Below are 16591 nucleotides of genomic sequence, written 5' to 3' on the forward strand. Positions count from 1 at the left end.
AAGGGTGTTGCCTGTGTTCTCCTCTAGGATTTTGATGGAATCTTGTCTCACATTTAGATCTTTCATCCATTTTGAGTTTCTCTTTGTGTATGGTGAAAGAGAGTGGTCTAGTTTCATTCTTCTGCATGTGGATGTCCAATTATCCCAGCACCATTTATTGAAGACACTGTCTTTCTTCCAATGGATAGTCTTTCCTCCTTTATCGAATATTAGTTGGCCATAAAGTTGAGGGTCCACTTCTGGGTTCTCTATTCTGTTCCATTGATCTATGTGTCTGTTTTTGTGCCAGTACCACACTGTCTTGATGACCACAGCTTTGTAGTACAACCTGAAATCTGGCATTGTGATGCCCCCAGATATGGTTTTCTGTTTTAAAATTCCCCTGGCTATTCGGGGTCTTTTCTGATTCCACACAAATCTTAAAATAATTTGTTCTAACTCTCTGAAGAAAGTCCATGGTATTTTGATAGGGATTGCATTAAACGTGTATATTTGCCCTGGGTAACATTGACATTTTCACAATATTAATTCTGCCAATCCATGAGCATGGAATATTTTTCCATCTCTTTGTGTCTTCCTCAATTTCTTTCAGAAGTGTTTATAGTTTTGAGGGTATAGATCCTTTACCTCTTTGGTGAGGTTTATTCCTAGGTATCTTATGCTTTTGGGTGCAGTTGTAAATGGGATTGACTCCTTAATTTCTTTCTTCAGTCTCATTGTTAGTGTATAGAAATGCCATTGATTTCTGGGCATTGATTTTGTATCCTCCACGCTACCAAATTGCAGTATGAGTTCTATCAATCTTGGGGTGGAGGCTTTTGGGTTTTCTACGTAGAGTATCATGTCATCGGCGAAGAGGGAGAGTTTGACTTCTTTGCCAATTTGAATGCCTTTAATGTCTTTTTGTTGCCTGATTGCTGAGGCTAGGACTTCCAATACTATGTTAAATAGCAGTGGTGAGAGTGGACATCCCTGTCTTGTTCCTGATCTTAGGGGAAAGGCTCCCAGTGAGTGCTTCCCCATTGAGAATGATATTTGCTGTGGGCTTTTCGTAGATGGCTTTTAAGGTGTTGAGGAAAGTTCCCTCTATCCCTACACTCTGAAGAGTTTTGATCAGGAATGGATGCTGTATTTTGTCAAATGCTTTCTCTGCATCTAATGAGAGGATCATATGGTTCTTGGTTTTTCTCTTGCTGATATGATGAATCACATTGATTGTTTTACGGGTGTTAAACCAGCCTTGCATCCCGGGGATAAATCCTACTTGGTCGTGGTGAATAATTTTCTTAATGTGTTGTTGGATGCTATTGGCTAGTATCTTGTTGAGAATTTTTGCATCCATGTTCATTAGGGATATTGGTCTGTAATTCTCCTTTTTGGTGGGGTCTTTGTCTGGTTTTGGAATTAAGGTGATGCTGGGTTGAAGTGACTTTGGAACTGAGTAATGAGTAAAGAAGTTGGAAGAATTTTGAGGTTCATGCTAGAGAAAGCCTACGTTGTAGTGAACTAATAGCACATTAAGAGTGATTTTAGTGAGAGCCCAGAAAGAAAAGAGCTATAAAGAAAGCTTCAATCTTAGAAAATACCTAGTAACTTGACCAAAACTTTATTTGAAATATGGTAGTTAAAGTCCATTCTGATTAGATCTCAGATAGAAATGAGGAACATGCTATTGGGAGATGGAGAAAAGGCCATTCTTGTTATAAAGGGCAAAGAACTTGGCTGAATTGTGTACATGTCCTAGTGTTTCATGGAAGGTAGAACTTTGGAATGAAGACACTGGATATTTGGCTGAAGAAATATCCAAGCAAAGTGTTGGAATTGCAGCTTAGCCTCTCTTTATTATAGTGAAATGCAAGAGAAAAAATAATTGTTCCATCAAAAAGGAAGCAGAACTTAAAAGATTTGGAAAATTCTCAGCCTATCCATATTAAAAATAATGAGTGAACTGTTGGGGAGAGAATACAGAATGTGGCCAAACAACTATCTGGTAAGGAAATTAGCCATCTAAACTGACTTTAGGAGCTATTATTCATGACAATGGAAGAAGGCAATTTGGAGATCATCTGGTCTGCCTCCCCAGTTATAGGCCCTGAGCATAAAGGCCTAGGAGTCAGAATGATTTCAGAGGAGGGGCCAGGGCACTTGTGGGACTGTGGCACCTACTGCCTAGCCTTCCCTCAAGGACTTCCACTCCCTGCATTTGTGCCAAGCTCCTCAAATGCCACAGGTCCAGTTTTAGCGAGTCCCTGTGGTGCAGGTTGCAGCAGTAGTCACCTTACCAGAGGGTATAGGCAGAGGATTTGCTGCATCCATGTGGTGCTGCCCACTTGGTGCCATCTCTGCCAGGGCACAAAGTACACAACCCATGAGATCATGACTACTTCTACCTAGATTTCCTGGTACATGACCCAGGCAGAAAATCCTGAATCACTCCACTGTGATTCTGTGGAATCACTGGAGCTGTGAGGCTGGGACTGCCCTCATGACCAGGAGCCACCTTCAGGCAATTCCAGCCTTGGAGAGCCACAGGCATGTGATTTTAACCTTTGAGACCTATGGTGTAGACTGCTCCAAGCAAACTCAGAGAGTTGGGGGCTACCCAAAGCAATGGAGGCAAGACCATGTATAGCCTTTGGTACATTTTGTATTACCCTTTGCTACATTTGTCCAGTATTTTGTGGAACTTAGTTTTATGTTTCTCTCTGAACTCAGTAAGAGATTGTTTCTTGTTCAGCTTTTGTTCACAGTCCTGAAATCCATGCCTGACGTGTAGTAGAAGCTCGCTTTATGTTTGAATTAATGTTCAAAGTCAATCATTTATTCAACAAACATTCATTGAGTATCAAGTGTGTAATACACTACCAGGAGCTCAGTATAGGGTAGTACGTAGTCCTCTTACTATCCCTAGATAAGGGACCAAAGGTTTAGAGTGGTTAACTCATTTGTCTACTAAAAAGTGGTAGAGCTATCTGACTGAAAATTGAGTGTCTGTGACCATTCATAACTATTACCTTGAATGAAGGAATAAATAATGTACAGCTTGAACTTAAGACTGTATAATTTTGGATGGCTGTCTTATGTTTTTTATTTTCAAATTTAATTTTTAAATTTTCTGATTTCTGTAGTTCAATGTTAGCTAAGTCGTGAAATAAAAAATTAGAAGTCCTGTAAAGCAAGTGTTAATGCTTAGCATAGCTTCTTATTTGTCAATATCTTTATAATCTACAGTGTAAACTACTTGGCATAATTTTATAGGGACCCATTTAAAGACCCTAGAAAGGGTCACCTGGGTGGCTCAGTGGTTGAGCGTCTGTATTTGGCTCAGGTCATGATCCCAGCCTGAGTTCCGCATCAGGCTCTCCACAGGGAGCCTGCTTCTCCCTCTGCCTATGTCTTTGCCTCTGTGTGTGTCTCTCATGAACAAATAAATAAAATCTTTAAAAAAATAAAAAAATGAAGACCCTAGAAGTTTCTGATGGTGCCTGGGTAGCTCCTGTCATGATCCCAAGGTCCTGGGATAGAGCCCCACATCAGGCTCCTTGCTTTCCCTCTCCCTCTGCCCCCTAACCCCCACTCATGTGTGCATTCTCTCTCTCTCTCTCTCAAATAAATAAATACAATCTTTTTTAAGACTCTAGAAGTTTCAAAACCACATTGTCTTTCCCTCTTCATTTGCATCTTCTGTATGTGATAGTAATTTTGAAAACCAGCAAAGTATTTGAGAAGAGGTAATAGAGATCATGAAAATCTGGTTTGAAAAGAATAAGTGTTTTGTAATCTGTATTATAAATTCTATTAGCCTGGATATAAACTGTGTCAAATCTAAAATATGAAGAGGTTTAAGTTAGATGCAATTGAAAATGAGTATCACTATCATTTAAGTAATAATGACATTTCCTTAGTGTTAATTTATCTTCTCAATATTATCCACTGTGAGACCCAACTTTCTAAGAAAATCTGAAAACTTTATCTACCATTTAAAAGTAATCTTTTAATCCCCTTAACATTTTATAATAGGATATCATAACGGATTTTCCTAAGCTTTCCATTGAAATGGTACCACAAACTTAGAGTACTTTCTCCATTATAGTGGTCCGATAGTTGCAAGATGGACAAAATCCTAAGCAGTTGAGTGATAGATAGCAATCGTTTTTCACTTTCTTTTCTATCTCTTACACGTTAATTATTTACATTATTAGTGTTCTCTTCAATATGCTGTTTCTTTGTAGAAATATTTTAAAGTTTTCTGAGGAATAATTTAATCTAGATAACATAGTCCATAAACCTGTTCAACTAGTTAATTATAACTCGAATACATTGCAGTATGGTAAAGGTAAATAGATAGCTAAAGAACACCTCTGTGAAGCACTCTTAGTTGTGGTACTGCCCACCTTTCCAGCAGGAGGCTTCACATCACTATTAAGAGATAGGACTTGCAAAAAAAAATAAAAATAAAAAAATAAAAAAAAAAGAGGTAGGACTTGCTTATATATGATCTGAGTGAGGATTCTAATATCAATTTCATATTTAATATTATTAAGCCATATTTTTATTATTAAATAAAAATAAATAGAAGTTCCTTGAATGAATATGTAATAGATAATCTTATTATTTCTAGAACTGTACCCAACTCCTTGCCCTCAGTTTATTTGTTACACAATCTCTCAATACCTGCCTTAGACTTAGAATCTTCCATATCTTTCTTTTATTTGATTGGAGAGTTAATAGCTTTTCACACAGTAGCCATCATCATGTTCTCCTCCTACTATTTTCTTTGCAGCTAACTGTGGGGGCTTGTGGAGGATGGATGATTGTGTCCTGAAACATAAAACTCAAGGGCAGCCTTGACAGAAATAACTTTAACTTCTTCTGTTTTTGATGACTATATTTATGCTTCAATATTGTCAAAGGCACAAGATAAAGATGTCTCTTACTACTACTACTGTTTAATATTTTCCTAGAACCAATGTAAAAGTAAAGAAAACAAAATACAAAGGAATGTCAGCAAGATGCCAGAATAGTAGACTCTTGACTATCCTTCCTCCCATAGATGAACTGAATAAACAGCTACACACAAATCAATTTCCTTCAAGAAAAATACAGAAATTAGTTGCGTGATTCCTGCACATCAGGTGACTAAGAAAATACACACCTTGAAAGGAGTAGGAAATGTTGAGACACACTCCTCCCATAAACTGGCTTAGCAATTTGTAATCAGGATGGAATCCCCAACTGCCAGCTTTTCCCTGAGGAGCAAAGGATTTGGACCACGTATCCTAGCTCCCCAACTTTTATTGTTGTCAAACAAGGAACTGGCTCCCAAATCACCTAGCTCTGAAAGTCAATGGAACTCAAAATTCATGAGTTCCTCAGAACCATATTAAACAGAGAAGGTTCTAAACAGAAGTGTGAGCACTTACCAAGACTATACAGTGGACTAAGTACAGAGAGAACAGACAAAAACACAAGGCTACCAATTTCCCCTTTGAAGGGATTTGACTGCACATTTTTATAGCTGCTGCCTCAGGGTCGAGTTTCTTTTTCTTTCTTTTTCCATTGGTGGAGCTTCTAATCAATCAACCTTCATCTGGAAGTTGACTGGGCTCCTCCAGGGGCCTGTAATTGTGGGCATCTCAGTAATTTGCTTTCCCCTCACTCCAGTGATGAAAACAAGTATCCACCTTCTCCCTGGAAAGAGCTTGTTCACACATCTAGCATCCCAACTTTTATACTGCCACCTAAGGGTCTGACTCCCAAATTGCCTAGCTCAGAGAGCCTGAAGGACTTGGCATTCTCAAGTCCTCCTTTGCCACCAAAACCAAAGAGGCAGTTTTTAACAGATGTGTATGTATTTCCTGCTGCCATTCCCCACCCTTCGTACAGAAGGAACAGACAAAAACACAAGACTCCCAGTTTCTCCGTAAAAGGGATTTGACTACATAATTTCCCCAACTGCTACCCAGGGGTCAGGCTTCTAATTATTCTGCATGTAGGAGCTTATGGGCACATAATTAGTAGTCTTACAGAAGCCTGAAGAGATATGTGGGAATTTTCTGTGCCTTTTCTCTCCAACTCACCGCATTGACAAAACAGTGGAGATAAATGATTTTTCTGTCAGATTATTAATTCAGAATAATAGCCATAAAGATGCTCAGTGAAGTCATGAGAGTAATACATGAACAAAATGAGAATTTGAGCAAAGAGAAAATATATTAAAAAGCACAAAAAAGATAGGGTACCTGGGTGGCTCAGTCAGTTAAGCATCTGTACTGGCATGGAGCCTGCTGGGGAATCTCTCTCTTCTTCTCACTTTGCCCCTCCCAATCTCTCTATCACCTCTTTAATTTAATTTAATTAATCTTCGATATAACTCTCAACAAATTAGGTATAGAAGGAATTTACCTCAAAAGAATAAAGGTCATATAACAAATTTACAACTAACATACTCACTGGTCAAAAGCAGAAAGCTTTTCATCTAAGATCAGAAACAAGACAAAGGTGCCCATTCTCATCACTTCTTTTCAACTTAGTACTGGAAATCCTAAGCAGCACAGGTATGCTAGGCAGCACAGGCAAGAAAAAGAAATAAAAGGCATCCATATTAGAAAAGAAAAAGTAAAAGTGTCTTTCAGGATACTTTATATATAAAAAACCCTGAAGACTCCACTCAAAAACTGTTAAAACTGATGAATGAACTTAGTAAAGTTACAGGACACAAAATCAACAAACAAAAACTGGTTGCATTTCTGTATACTAACAACAAACTATCTGAAAAAGAAATCAAGAAAACAATCTCATTTCTAAGTGCATCAAAAAGAATAAAATGCTTAAGAATAAACTTAACAGCCCACTCTCACCACTGTTGTTCAACATAGTATTAGAAGTCCTAGCCTCAGCAATCAGACAACAAAGAGAAATAAAAGGCAATCAAATTGGCAAAGAAGAAGTCATAGTCTTACTCTTCATAAATGACATGATACTTTATGTGGAAAACCCAAATGACTCCACTCCAGAATTACTAGAACTGATAAAGGAATTCAGCAATGTGGCAGGATATAAAAATCAATGCAGAGAGATAAGTTGCATTTCTATACACTGACAATGAGACAGAAGAAAGAGAAATTAAGGAATCGATCCCATTTATAATTGCACCACAAAGCATAAAATACCTAGGGATAAACCTAACCAAAAAGGTACAGGATCTATACTCTAAAAACAACAGAACACATATAAAAGAAATTGAGGAAGACACAAAGAGATGGGAAAGCATACCATGCTCATAGATTGTAAAGTAAATATTGTTGAATTGTCTGTGTTATCCAGAGCAGTCTATGCATTAATGCAATCCCTGTCAAAATAAGACACATTTCAAATCTGTAATCATCAAGGTAGTATGGTACTGGCACAAAAACAGACAGATCAATGGAATTGAATAGAGAACCCAGAAATGGATCCTCAACTCTATGGTCAACTCATTTTTGACAAAGCAGGAAAGAATATCCAATGGAAAAAGGATAGTCTTTTCAATAAATGGTGCTGGAAAAATTGGACAGCCACATGTAGAAGAATGAAATGGGGCGTTTTCTTACTCTATACACAAAGATAAACCTAAAATGTATCAAAAACCTAAATGTGAGGAATCCATCAAAATCCTAGAGGAGAACACAGGCGGCAACCTCTTTGACCTTGGCCACAGCAACTTCTTGCTAGATATGTCTCCAAAGGCAAGAGAAACAAAAACAAAAATGAACTACCAAGACCTTGTCAAGATAAAAAGCTTCTGCACAGCAGAGGAAGCAGTCAACAAAACTAAAAAGCAGTAGGGGGAAGCAAAATGGTGCCTCATTTCATCTGGTCCCCCCAAATTTAGCTAGATAATTTTCAAACCATCCTAAACACCTATGAATTCACTTAAAAGGCAACCTACAGAATGGGAGGAGATATTTGCAAATGACATATCAGATAATGGCTAGTATCCAAGATCTATAAAGAACTTATCAAACTCAATACCCAAAAAACAAGTAATCCAGTCAAGAAATGGGCAGAAGACATGAACAGATATTTCTCCAAAGAAGATATACAAATGGCCAGCAGACACATGAAAAAACATTCCCTGTCATTTGCCATCAGGGAAATACAAATCAAAACTATGATGAGATACCAGCTCACAGTAGTCAGAATGGCTAAAATTAACAAGACAGGAAACAACAAATGTTAGGATGTGGAGAAACGGGAACCCTTTTGCACTGTTGGTGGGAATGCAAGTTGGTACAGCCACTCTGGAAAGCAGTATGGAGGTTCCTCAGAAAGTTAAAAAGTTAAAAAGAGAGCTACCCTATGACCCAGCAATTGCACTACTAGGTATTTACTCCAAAGATACAAATACAGTGATCTGAAAGAGCATCTTTCAGATGCACCTCAGTGTTTATAGAAGCAATGTCCCAAATAGCCAAACTGTGGAAAAGCCGAGATGGCTATCAACAGATGCATGGATAAAGAAGATGGTGTGTGTGTGTGTGTGTGTGTGTGTGTGTGTAAAATGGAATATTACTCAGCCATCAGAAAGGATGAATATTTACCATTTATATCAACATGGATGGAACTGGTGGATATTATGCTGAGTTAAATAATTCAATCAGAGGAAACCAATTACATGGTTTCACTGATATGTGGAATATAAGAAACAGTGCAGACAATCATAGGGGAAAGGAGGGAAAACTGAACAAGAAATCAGAGAGGGAGAAAAACCATAAGAGACTCTTAACTATAGGAAACAAACAGGGTTGCTGTTGAGAAGGTAGGTGGGTCGATGGGGTAATTCAATGATAGGCACATGATGTGATGAGCAACTGGGTGTTATATGCAACTGATTAATTATTGAACACTACATCTGAAATTAATGATGTACTATATGTTGGCTAATTGAATTTCAATTTAAAAGAAAATTAACAAAGGAGGTAAGAGATCTGTGCAATGAAAATTATAAAACATTTATGAAAGAAATTGAAGACACAAATAAGTGGAAAGGTAGCTCATGTTCATGGATTGAAAGAATTAACATTGTTAAAATGTTCATAGTACAACAAGTGATCTATACATTCAGTGCAATCCCTATAAAAGTTCAAATGACATTTTTCACAGAAATAGAAAAAAGGCATAAAATTCATATGGAATCATAAAAGACCCCAAATAACAAATAGCTAAAGCAAGCTTGAGCAAGAAGTGCAAAGCTGGAGGCATTATACCTCCTTATTTCAAACCATATTACAAAACTATAGTAATCAAAACTGTATGGTATTGGCATAAAAACACACAGGTCAATGGAACAGAATAGAGAACTCACTTATATATAGCCAACTAATTTTTGACAAAGGCATCAAGAATACACAATAGGGAAAGGTTAGCCTCTTCAATAAATGATATTAGAAAATTGGATAGTCACATGCAAAAGAATAAAATTGGATCCTTATACTATACACAAAAATCAATTCAAAAGGGACTAATGACTTAAAGACTTGAAACTATAAAACTCTTCTAGAAAACATAGGGGGAAAGGTCATTGAGATTAGGATTTTCAATGATTTTTTGGATTTAACACCAAAGCAAATAGTTAGGATTATATAAAACTAAAGTGTTTCTGCACAGGAAAGAAAATCATCAACAAAATTAAAAGACAACTTATAGAATGGAATGAAACATTTGCAAATATATACTCGATAAGGAGTTAATATCCAAGATATGTAAGGAACTCTTACAACTAATAGAAATAATAGTAATAATCAAGATTTTAAATTAACCAAGCAGCAACTCAAGAGAAAGGTAAGATCAACAAAGAATACCAAGAAAGTAGAGGAAGTAAAGAATAGAGTGCCGCTATTAATTAAATAGAACTCCAAAGAATAAATGGGGAGGCTCAAAAAAACTACTGACAAAATAAGTGAAGAAAAAATAGATATAAACAAATTTCAGAGTGAAGGAGAGACACATAATGAGAGATATAATAAATACACCAGGATTCTTAAAAGTATAACAATTGAGAATTCCTCCCTTAGGCAAACTTTCCAAAATAAAAGAGACATTCTTTACTTCATTTTATGAGGCTAATAATCTTGATATCAAAACCAGACAAAGGCAAAAAAAAAAATTGAACTCACCTGTAAACACATGTGTATAATCTTAAGTAATTTAATGAACTACATACAGCAATATATGTTAAAGAAAAAATTCTTGTAACAATCATATAGGGTTTACCTAGACTGCAAGTATGCTTTATTATTATTAACTCATTATTACAACATAGCCAGTTAAGAGACTTTAAAAAAATCTTTTTGTTTATCTCAACATACAGAAAAGCAATAGATAAAATTCAGCAGTACTTCATGTTTAATAACAACAAAAAAAAATCTCATAGTAAACTGGTCATTGAAGGGAAAAATTTTCAGGCAACTTTTTAATAGTCTCTACCAAAAAATGTACATATCTAGGGCAGCCCTGGTGGCGCAGCGGTTTAGCGCCACCTGTAGCACAGGGTGTGATCCTGGAGACAAAAAATGTACATATCTGACTTTATAGTCCAATAGTGGAAGCATTCTCTTTGAAATTAGAAAAAGATGTCTACTACATGGCTTCTATTCATTATTATGCCTGTCTTAGGCAACATAGTAAAAGATACAAGGATTGAAAATAAACAAACAAAACTGTTATACATACACACATGCATATTTATACCTAATGTGAAGTGAAATGCAAAATAATATCTTGCTCAGGGACAACTGGTGAATAACAGAACCAGGAGTTCACACATAATTTGGCTCCAATGTCTGAACTCTACAACTTCTGCTATATTGTCCAGTGTCTCAGAGAATTGAGGAAAAGTGTGTTTACTTCAACTGCAATGTAGATTGCAATCTTCTCAAAATTTCCTCACCAGTTAAATAATTAACCAGAAATTTTACATGAATATTATTAGCAAAATTTTATATTTCTCTTCCAGTAGATTTGGTTCTTCATGTTTTTAGACTTGTCCATTCTTTTGTTATAATAAATAGTGCCACAGTGAATATTGTTTGTGTCTTTGTGTGTGTAGAATAGTTTCTTTCAAGTTTCACACCAATGGTATTATGTAAAAAATTGTAAACTATGGCTTTGGCATATATTGGTAAACTTCTTTCTAAAACAATTTGTGGTGACCCTGGAATATGATAAGTGAGTTTCTAAATATATGATTCACTCATGAATTAAGAGCTTCTTTATATGGTGCTTATACTTGGATAGTAGTATTCTACTAACTCATGAATATGGTATATGGACGTCATTCTTTAAAATAGGTTTTTTATTGCAAAGTAAGTTAATTTTACTTTATTTTAGTTATATTATTTTTTGGAATTCACACAATTGAGGCTAGAAATTAGGGGCTTAATCATATAATCCTAATGTTTTTATATGTTTAAAATTTTCATAATAAAAAACCTCTGAGAAAAGTTTTTTCCAAACTGCTTGAATTAATGGATAAAAGCTATATAAGTGAAACTATATAAGCAAAACATTAGTTTTTAAAAGCAGATCTCAAATGTTCATATGGGGAAATATTTTGTTACATTTGATATTCCTCAGAATTAGAAAAAGAAAGGGGTCATCGACTCATTTCATGTATCTCCATCCCCAAGAGGCAGTAAAGCTTAATGGATAAGATCACAGAATCTGGAACCAAACTGCCTGTATTTAAATCCTGACTCTACCATATACTAGCTCTGGGACTTCAAAAAATTACTTTTCTTAGCTTCAGTTTTCTCTGTAAAAATGGTCATACTTCTATTTTTATTTATTTATTTTTAATTTTGGAGCATTTTATTCCCAGAGAGATTGGTGGTTCTATTTTGTTCCTTTGTTTCTGGGTGGGTGGAAACACATTGTTCAAAATGTATAGTCTTTATGGGATAGAAAGAATGTGGGCAAAGAAAGTAACAAAGAGCTGTTTCTCCAATTTTGGTTTGAACTTTCTTTCCTTGTATTCTTGAACCTATATTCTTCTTATTTGTTTTCCAGATTAAATGCATTTATGGAAAAGAAAAATTGGGTGGTAAGATAATGATAGAATATTTTAACACTACAATGGATTCCTCAGCAGAAAACAGTATGTATGTAAACAAAATGTGGGTTCAATGTGAGAATGAAAGCTGTTTGAAATGGAGATTGTTGTCAAGTGAGGATGCAACCAAAGTTGATCACAATAAACCATGGTACTGCTTCATGAACACTGATTCAAGATACAATAAGTGCTCTATTTCTGAAGAAGACTTTCCAGAAGAGTCTGAGCTTCATGAAAGTGGATTTAAGATTGTCTATTCACAGCTCCCTCTTGGAAACCTGGTTTTGGTAAAATTACATGATTGGCCAAGGTAAAGTTGTTGTTACTTTATAATAAACTATTGAGTTACAGTCTTGCTAAGTTGATGAATTTTTAAACCTTTTCAAAGGATCAACTTTTTCTACTGTTTTCTTACTTATTATTTTCCAATCTCACTATTATTTCCTGACATTTTCAGATCTAATTCTTTTTTTTTTTTTTTTTTTTTTTTTTAGTTTCTTAAAATGGAAACTTTAGTTAGCTTATTTAAATCATTTTTCTTGGGCAGCCCAGGTGGCTCAGCAGTTTGGTGCCTGCCTTCAGCCCAGGGTGTGATCCTGGAGACCCAGGATCGAGTCCCACGTCGGGCTCCCTGCATGGAGCCTGCTTCTCCCTCTGCCTGTGTCTGTGTCTCTCTCTCTCTGTATCTCTGTCTCTCTCATGAATAAAGAAAATCTTTAAAAAAATAAAATAAAATAAATCATTTTTCTTCTTAATATAGACAACTACAGCTAAAAATTTTTCTTTAAGCTCAACATTAGCTATATCCCACAAATTTGGATATGTAGTGTTTTATTACCATTCAGTTTCAAATATTTATTAATTTTCTGTGTGATATCTTCATTCAAATGGGCTGTTAGAAGTATATTTTTACTTGATATTTGAGGATTTTAAAATATTTTGTTATTGAGTTCTAATTTAAATTTGTTGTTCAATGAGTATTTTTATGACTATTACTTTGAATTATTTATCATGCTTATTACTTATCTCTGTTTAATTTAGCTAATTTGCTGTGGTTTTGTCCTATTCTTTCATTTGTGACGTATTCCTCTTCCTCCTCATTTTGTCTAACTCTTTGTGTTTATTTCTGTGTATTAGAAAAGTCAGCCTATGTCTCCTGATCTTGAAAATAGCAGCCTTATGAAGAAGAGATCCTGTAGTGTCCCATGATTCAATGTCTCCTGTTCACCAGAACCAGGAATGTCCTGTATGGGTTGCTTGCACCCTACTATTGTGGCTGAACTGTGTTTACCTTTAGTCCGTTTGGCTGCAGTGGCCCATTTTGCTTGTTATGGGTACACTGAGCAGAGTTTGGTCCTTGTGCCACTAAGGGGGCGGTCTGGGGCTGCCTTGGGCTTATGTCGGGTGGCATCAGCAAGCAGACCAGATGCATGTCCCCAGTCCGCCCTGCTGGGGTTGTATGGACTGATCAACAAGGCACTCTCTCTGTGCTGCTAGCTGTAAGTTTTGGCTACTGGGACTGTGGGTGCACTGGCGTGTGTGATTATCTTACCCTCTCCAGGGAAGAAGTCATTTTGGAATGGCATCAGTCCCTGCTGGGGTTGCTTGCAGAGTTTATCAGGGCAGGAGCTGCTTTGGAGGGATACCTTGCTCAGTGTCTTTTATACTTTTATATAAAATGAGTTACGTTCTTTAAGAAGAGATTTTTTTTTTCAGTCTGTTTTCTCTCTGTTGTTCAGATTGGATCATTTCTGTTTTAAGTTCACTGACTCTTGCCTCTTTCGTGTTCATTCTGCTATTGTGACTATCCATTGAGCTTTTTGTTTTGGTTATTGTATTTTCAATTGTAACATTTCCATTTGGTTCTCTCTATATCTTCTATTTATTTGTTAGACTTACTATTTTTTTTTCTTTTTGGATATTATTTAAATCTGTTTTAGCAGGCTGTTCCTACTACTACACTAGAGAGATATGAGGGAACCTCTTTGTTACTGCCAGGTGGGAGTGGAAGTCTAGGTTTTCTACTCAGTCTCCACTTACTCTCTGGAAATGGAGGGATGCCTCATTGCTGCTGGGCTGGGACAGGGTTCAGGCTCCTCACTCACCAACTTGACTGGGAGAGGTAGGGGTACCTTGTTATTTGCATCCACTAATACCATAGGGGGAGAATCATGTTAATTCTGAAAGATGATAAAAATTCCAACTAGAGGTGGTGGAAGGGGAGGAGGGCGGGGGGTGGGGGTCAATGGGTGACGGGCACTGAGGGGGGCACTTGACGGGATGAGCACTGGGTGTTATTCTGTATGTTGGTAAATTGAACACCAATAAAAAATTAATTTATTAAAAAAAAATTCCAACTTCCCAGTAGTCCTCTTCCATCACCATCTGAGTGGGGAGGAAGTGGCGGCTTTATCACTGCTAGGTGGTTTGAAGTCCAGGCTCAACCCTTAGCCTTTGTTGATGAGGATTAAGATGGGGATTTGTAGATTTCTCAAAGGTATTTGGCTGGGAAAAAGCAGCTATTGCTTAAATGTTCTTTGTCTTGCTCTGCTGCCTCTATCCGGGTCTTTTGATTAGAAAGAGCAGGCTTCACATGGACTATTTGTTCATATGCACCCATTGGTGTCTCTGGGTTACTGGCTTCTTTGGCACCTAGTCTAGGATATATGAGGCAAAAGAAGCTTGGAGAACTCACTGCCATGTCATTCTTCAGATTTTGAGGCCCTTATTTGGCTTATCTGCATCTTTTAGAATCTTCTTATGTTTATTTGATATATAATACTCAGGAGTTTTTGTGTACTTAGTGGGAAGAATACAGAGAACTGAGTCTACCTCAACTTCTCCAGAACTAGAACCTGCATAATAGATTTTCTTTAGCTTTTTTGTCTAAATCATATGCCCAGAGCCCCCTTATTCTATTATTTTCTCAGAGTATCAAAAAAATAAACTTGTCTGAGATTTCCTAGCTTTTTCCTTGACTTTGTTTTTTAAGTTTTAAAATTAAATTATTTTATTTACATATTTTGATTAATAAACTTTATTTTTTAGAGCAGTTTTAAGTTTGTAGCAAAATTGAATGGAAAGTACAGAGTTTCCACATATCTCCTCCCCTGCCCTACACAAACTCATATACCAGCAACATCTCAAATCAGTGTGGCACATTTGTTACAATCTATGAACCAGCATTTACCCATCATTGTTGACCAAAATCCATAGTGAACCATTAGCATTCACTCATTGTGCTGTACATTCTATAGGTTTTGACAAATGAATAATGATATGTATTTACCATTATAATATCATACAGAATAATTTCACTGGGCTAAAAAATCTCCTGTGTTTTACCTATTCATCCCTCCCACCACCCTCTGGCAACTGGGGTACAAAACTATACCTAGTTTTGCCTTTTCCAGAATGCTGTATTGTAATCAAAATATGTAGACTTTTTCAGATTGGCTTCTTAGTAATATGCATTAAGTTTCCTCCCTGTATTTTCATGGAGATACACTGTTGTTTTAATTTGCATTTCCCTGATAACATATGAAGTGGAACATCTTTTAATATGCTTATTTGTCATCTGCATATCTTCTTTGGTGAGGTGTCTGCTCAGATCTTTTGCCTATTTTTTAGTTGAGTGGTTCATTTTCTTATTGTAGAGTTTAAGAGTTCTCTATATATTTTGGATACCAGTCCTTTATCAGATATGTATTTTGCAAATATTTTCCCCAAGTCTGTGGTTATCTTCTCATTCTCTTACTAGTATCTAGAGCAGACAACATATTTAATTTTAATGAAATGCAACTTACCAATATTTTTTCCATGGATGGTTCTTTTGGTGTTGTATCCCCACTTTTATTTGTACCTTTTCTTTCCTTTATTCATAGTGATTCTTTCTTTTTTTTTTTTTTTAAGATTTTATTTATTCATTAATTCATGAGAGACACAGAGAGAGGGAGAGAGAGGCAGAGACCCAGGCAGAAGGAGAAGCAGGCTTCATGCAGGGAGCCTGATGTGGGACTTGATCCCGGGACTCCAGGATCACGCCCTGGGCCGAAGGCAGGTGCTAACCCCTTAGCCACCCAGGGATCCCCAATTCTTTCTTCTTTGATTTGGCTTATACTCCCAGCAGTTTCTCATCAATGTAAGCTTTTGTCCTGGAAAGGAGTTTTGTTGGTTAGTTTTAAGTGTTCACAGGGCCCAGATTGCTCCAATAACTTCAGGTTTTGTTGCAGTTCTCTCACAGTTTTGGCTGCTGTGCTCACGTTAACCTGCTGCATTTTTCAATAGTACTCCTTGCAGTTTTGACATTCTTATTTTGCAAACCCATCAGACTGCTGGATACCTTCTCCCTCCCACCCTGCTTCCCCTCATACAGATGCTAGTAATATGTGGGTCTTGTTACTGTCAGTAGTTTGTACCTGCCTGCTTCTATTTTGGTGGTTTCTGGGTTAACTTAACACTTAGTTTTTTTGTTAAGATTTTATCTACTTATTCATGAGA

General features: G+C 36.5%; 1 protein-coding gene across 6 annotated transcripts in view; it reads left to right on the forward strand.

Moving 5' to 3' along the window:
- The window catches only part of ZCWPW2 (zinc finger CW-type and PWWP domain containing 2), a 146142-nt gene that overhangs the window by 32818 nt on the left and 96733 nt on the right, over positions 1–16591 (forward strand). For all 6 annotated transcript variants that reach the window (XM_077865531.1, XM_077865530.1, XM_077865534.1 and 3 more), the window contains one exon: positions 12049–12401. In XM_077865531.1, the coding sequence (XP_077721657.1) occupies positions 12091–12401 (311 nt within the window). In that variant the 5' untranslated portion in view covers positions 12049–12090. The remainder of the gene's footprint in view (positions 1–12048; positions 12402–16591) is intronic.

The sequence above is a fragment of the Canis aureus genome, chromosome 22, assembly GCF_053574225.1.
Source record: "Canis aureus isolate CA01 chromosome 22, VMU_Caureus_v.1.0, whole genome shotgun sequence".
Classification (NCBI taxonomy): domain Eukaryota; kingdom Metazoa; phylum Chordata; class Mammalia; order Carnivora; family Canidae; genus Canis; species Canis aureus.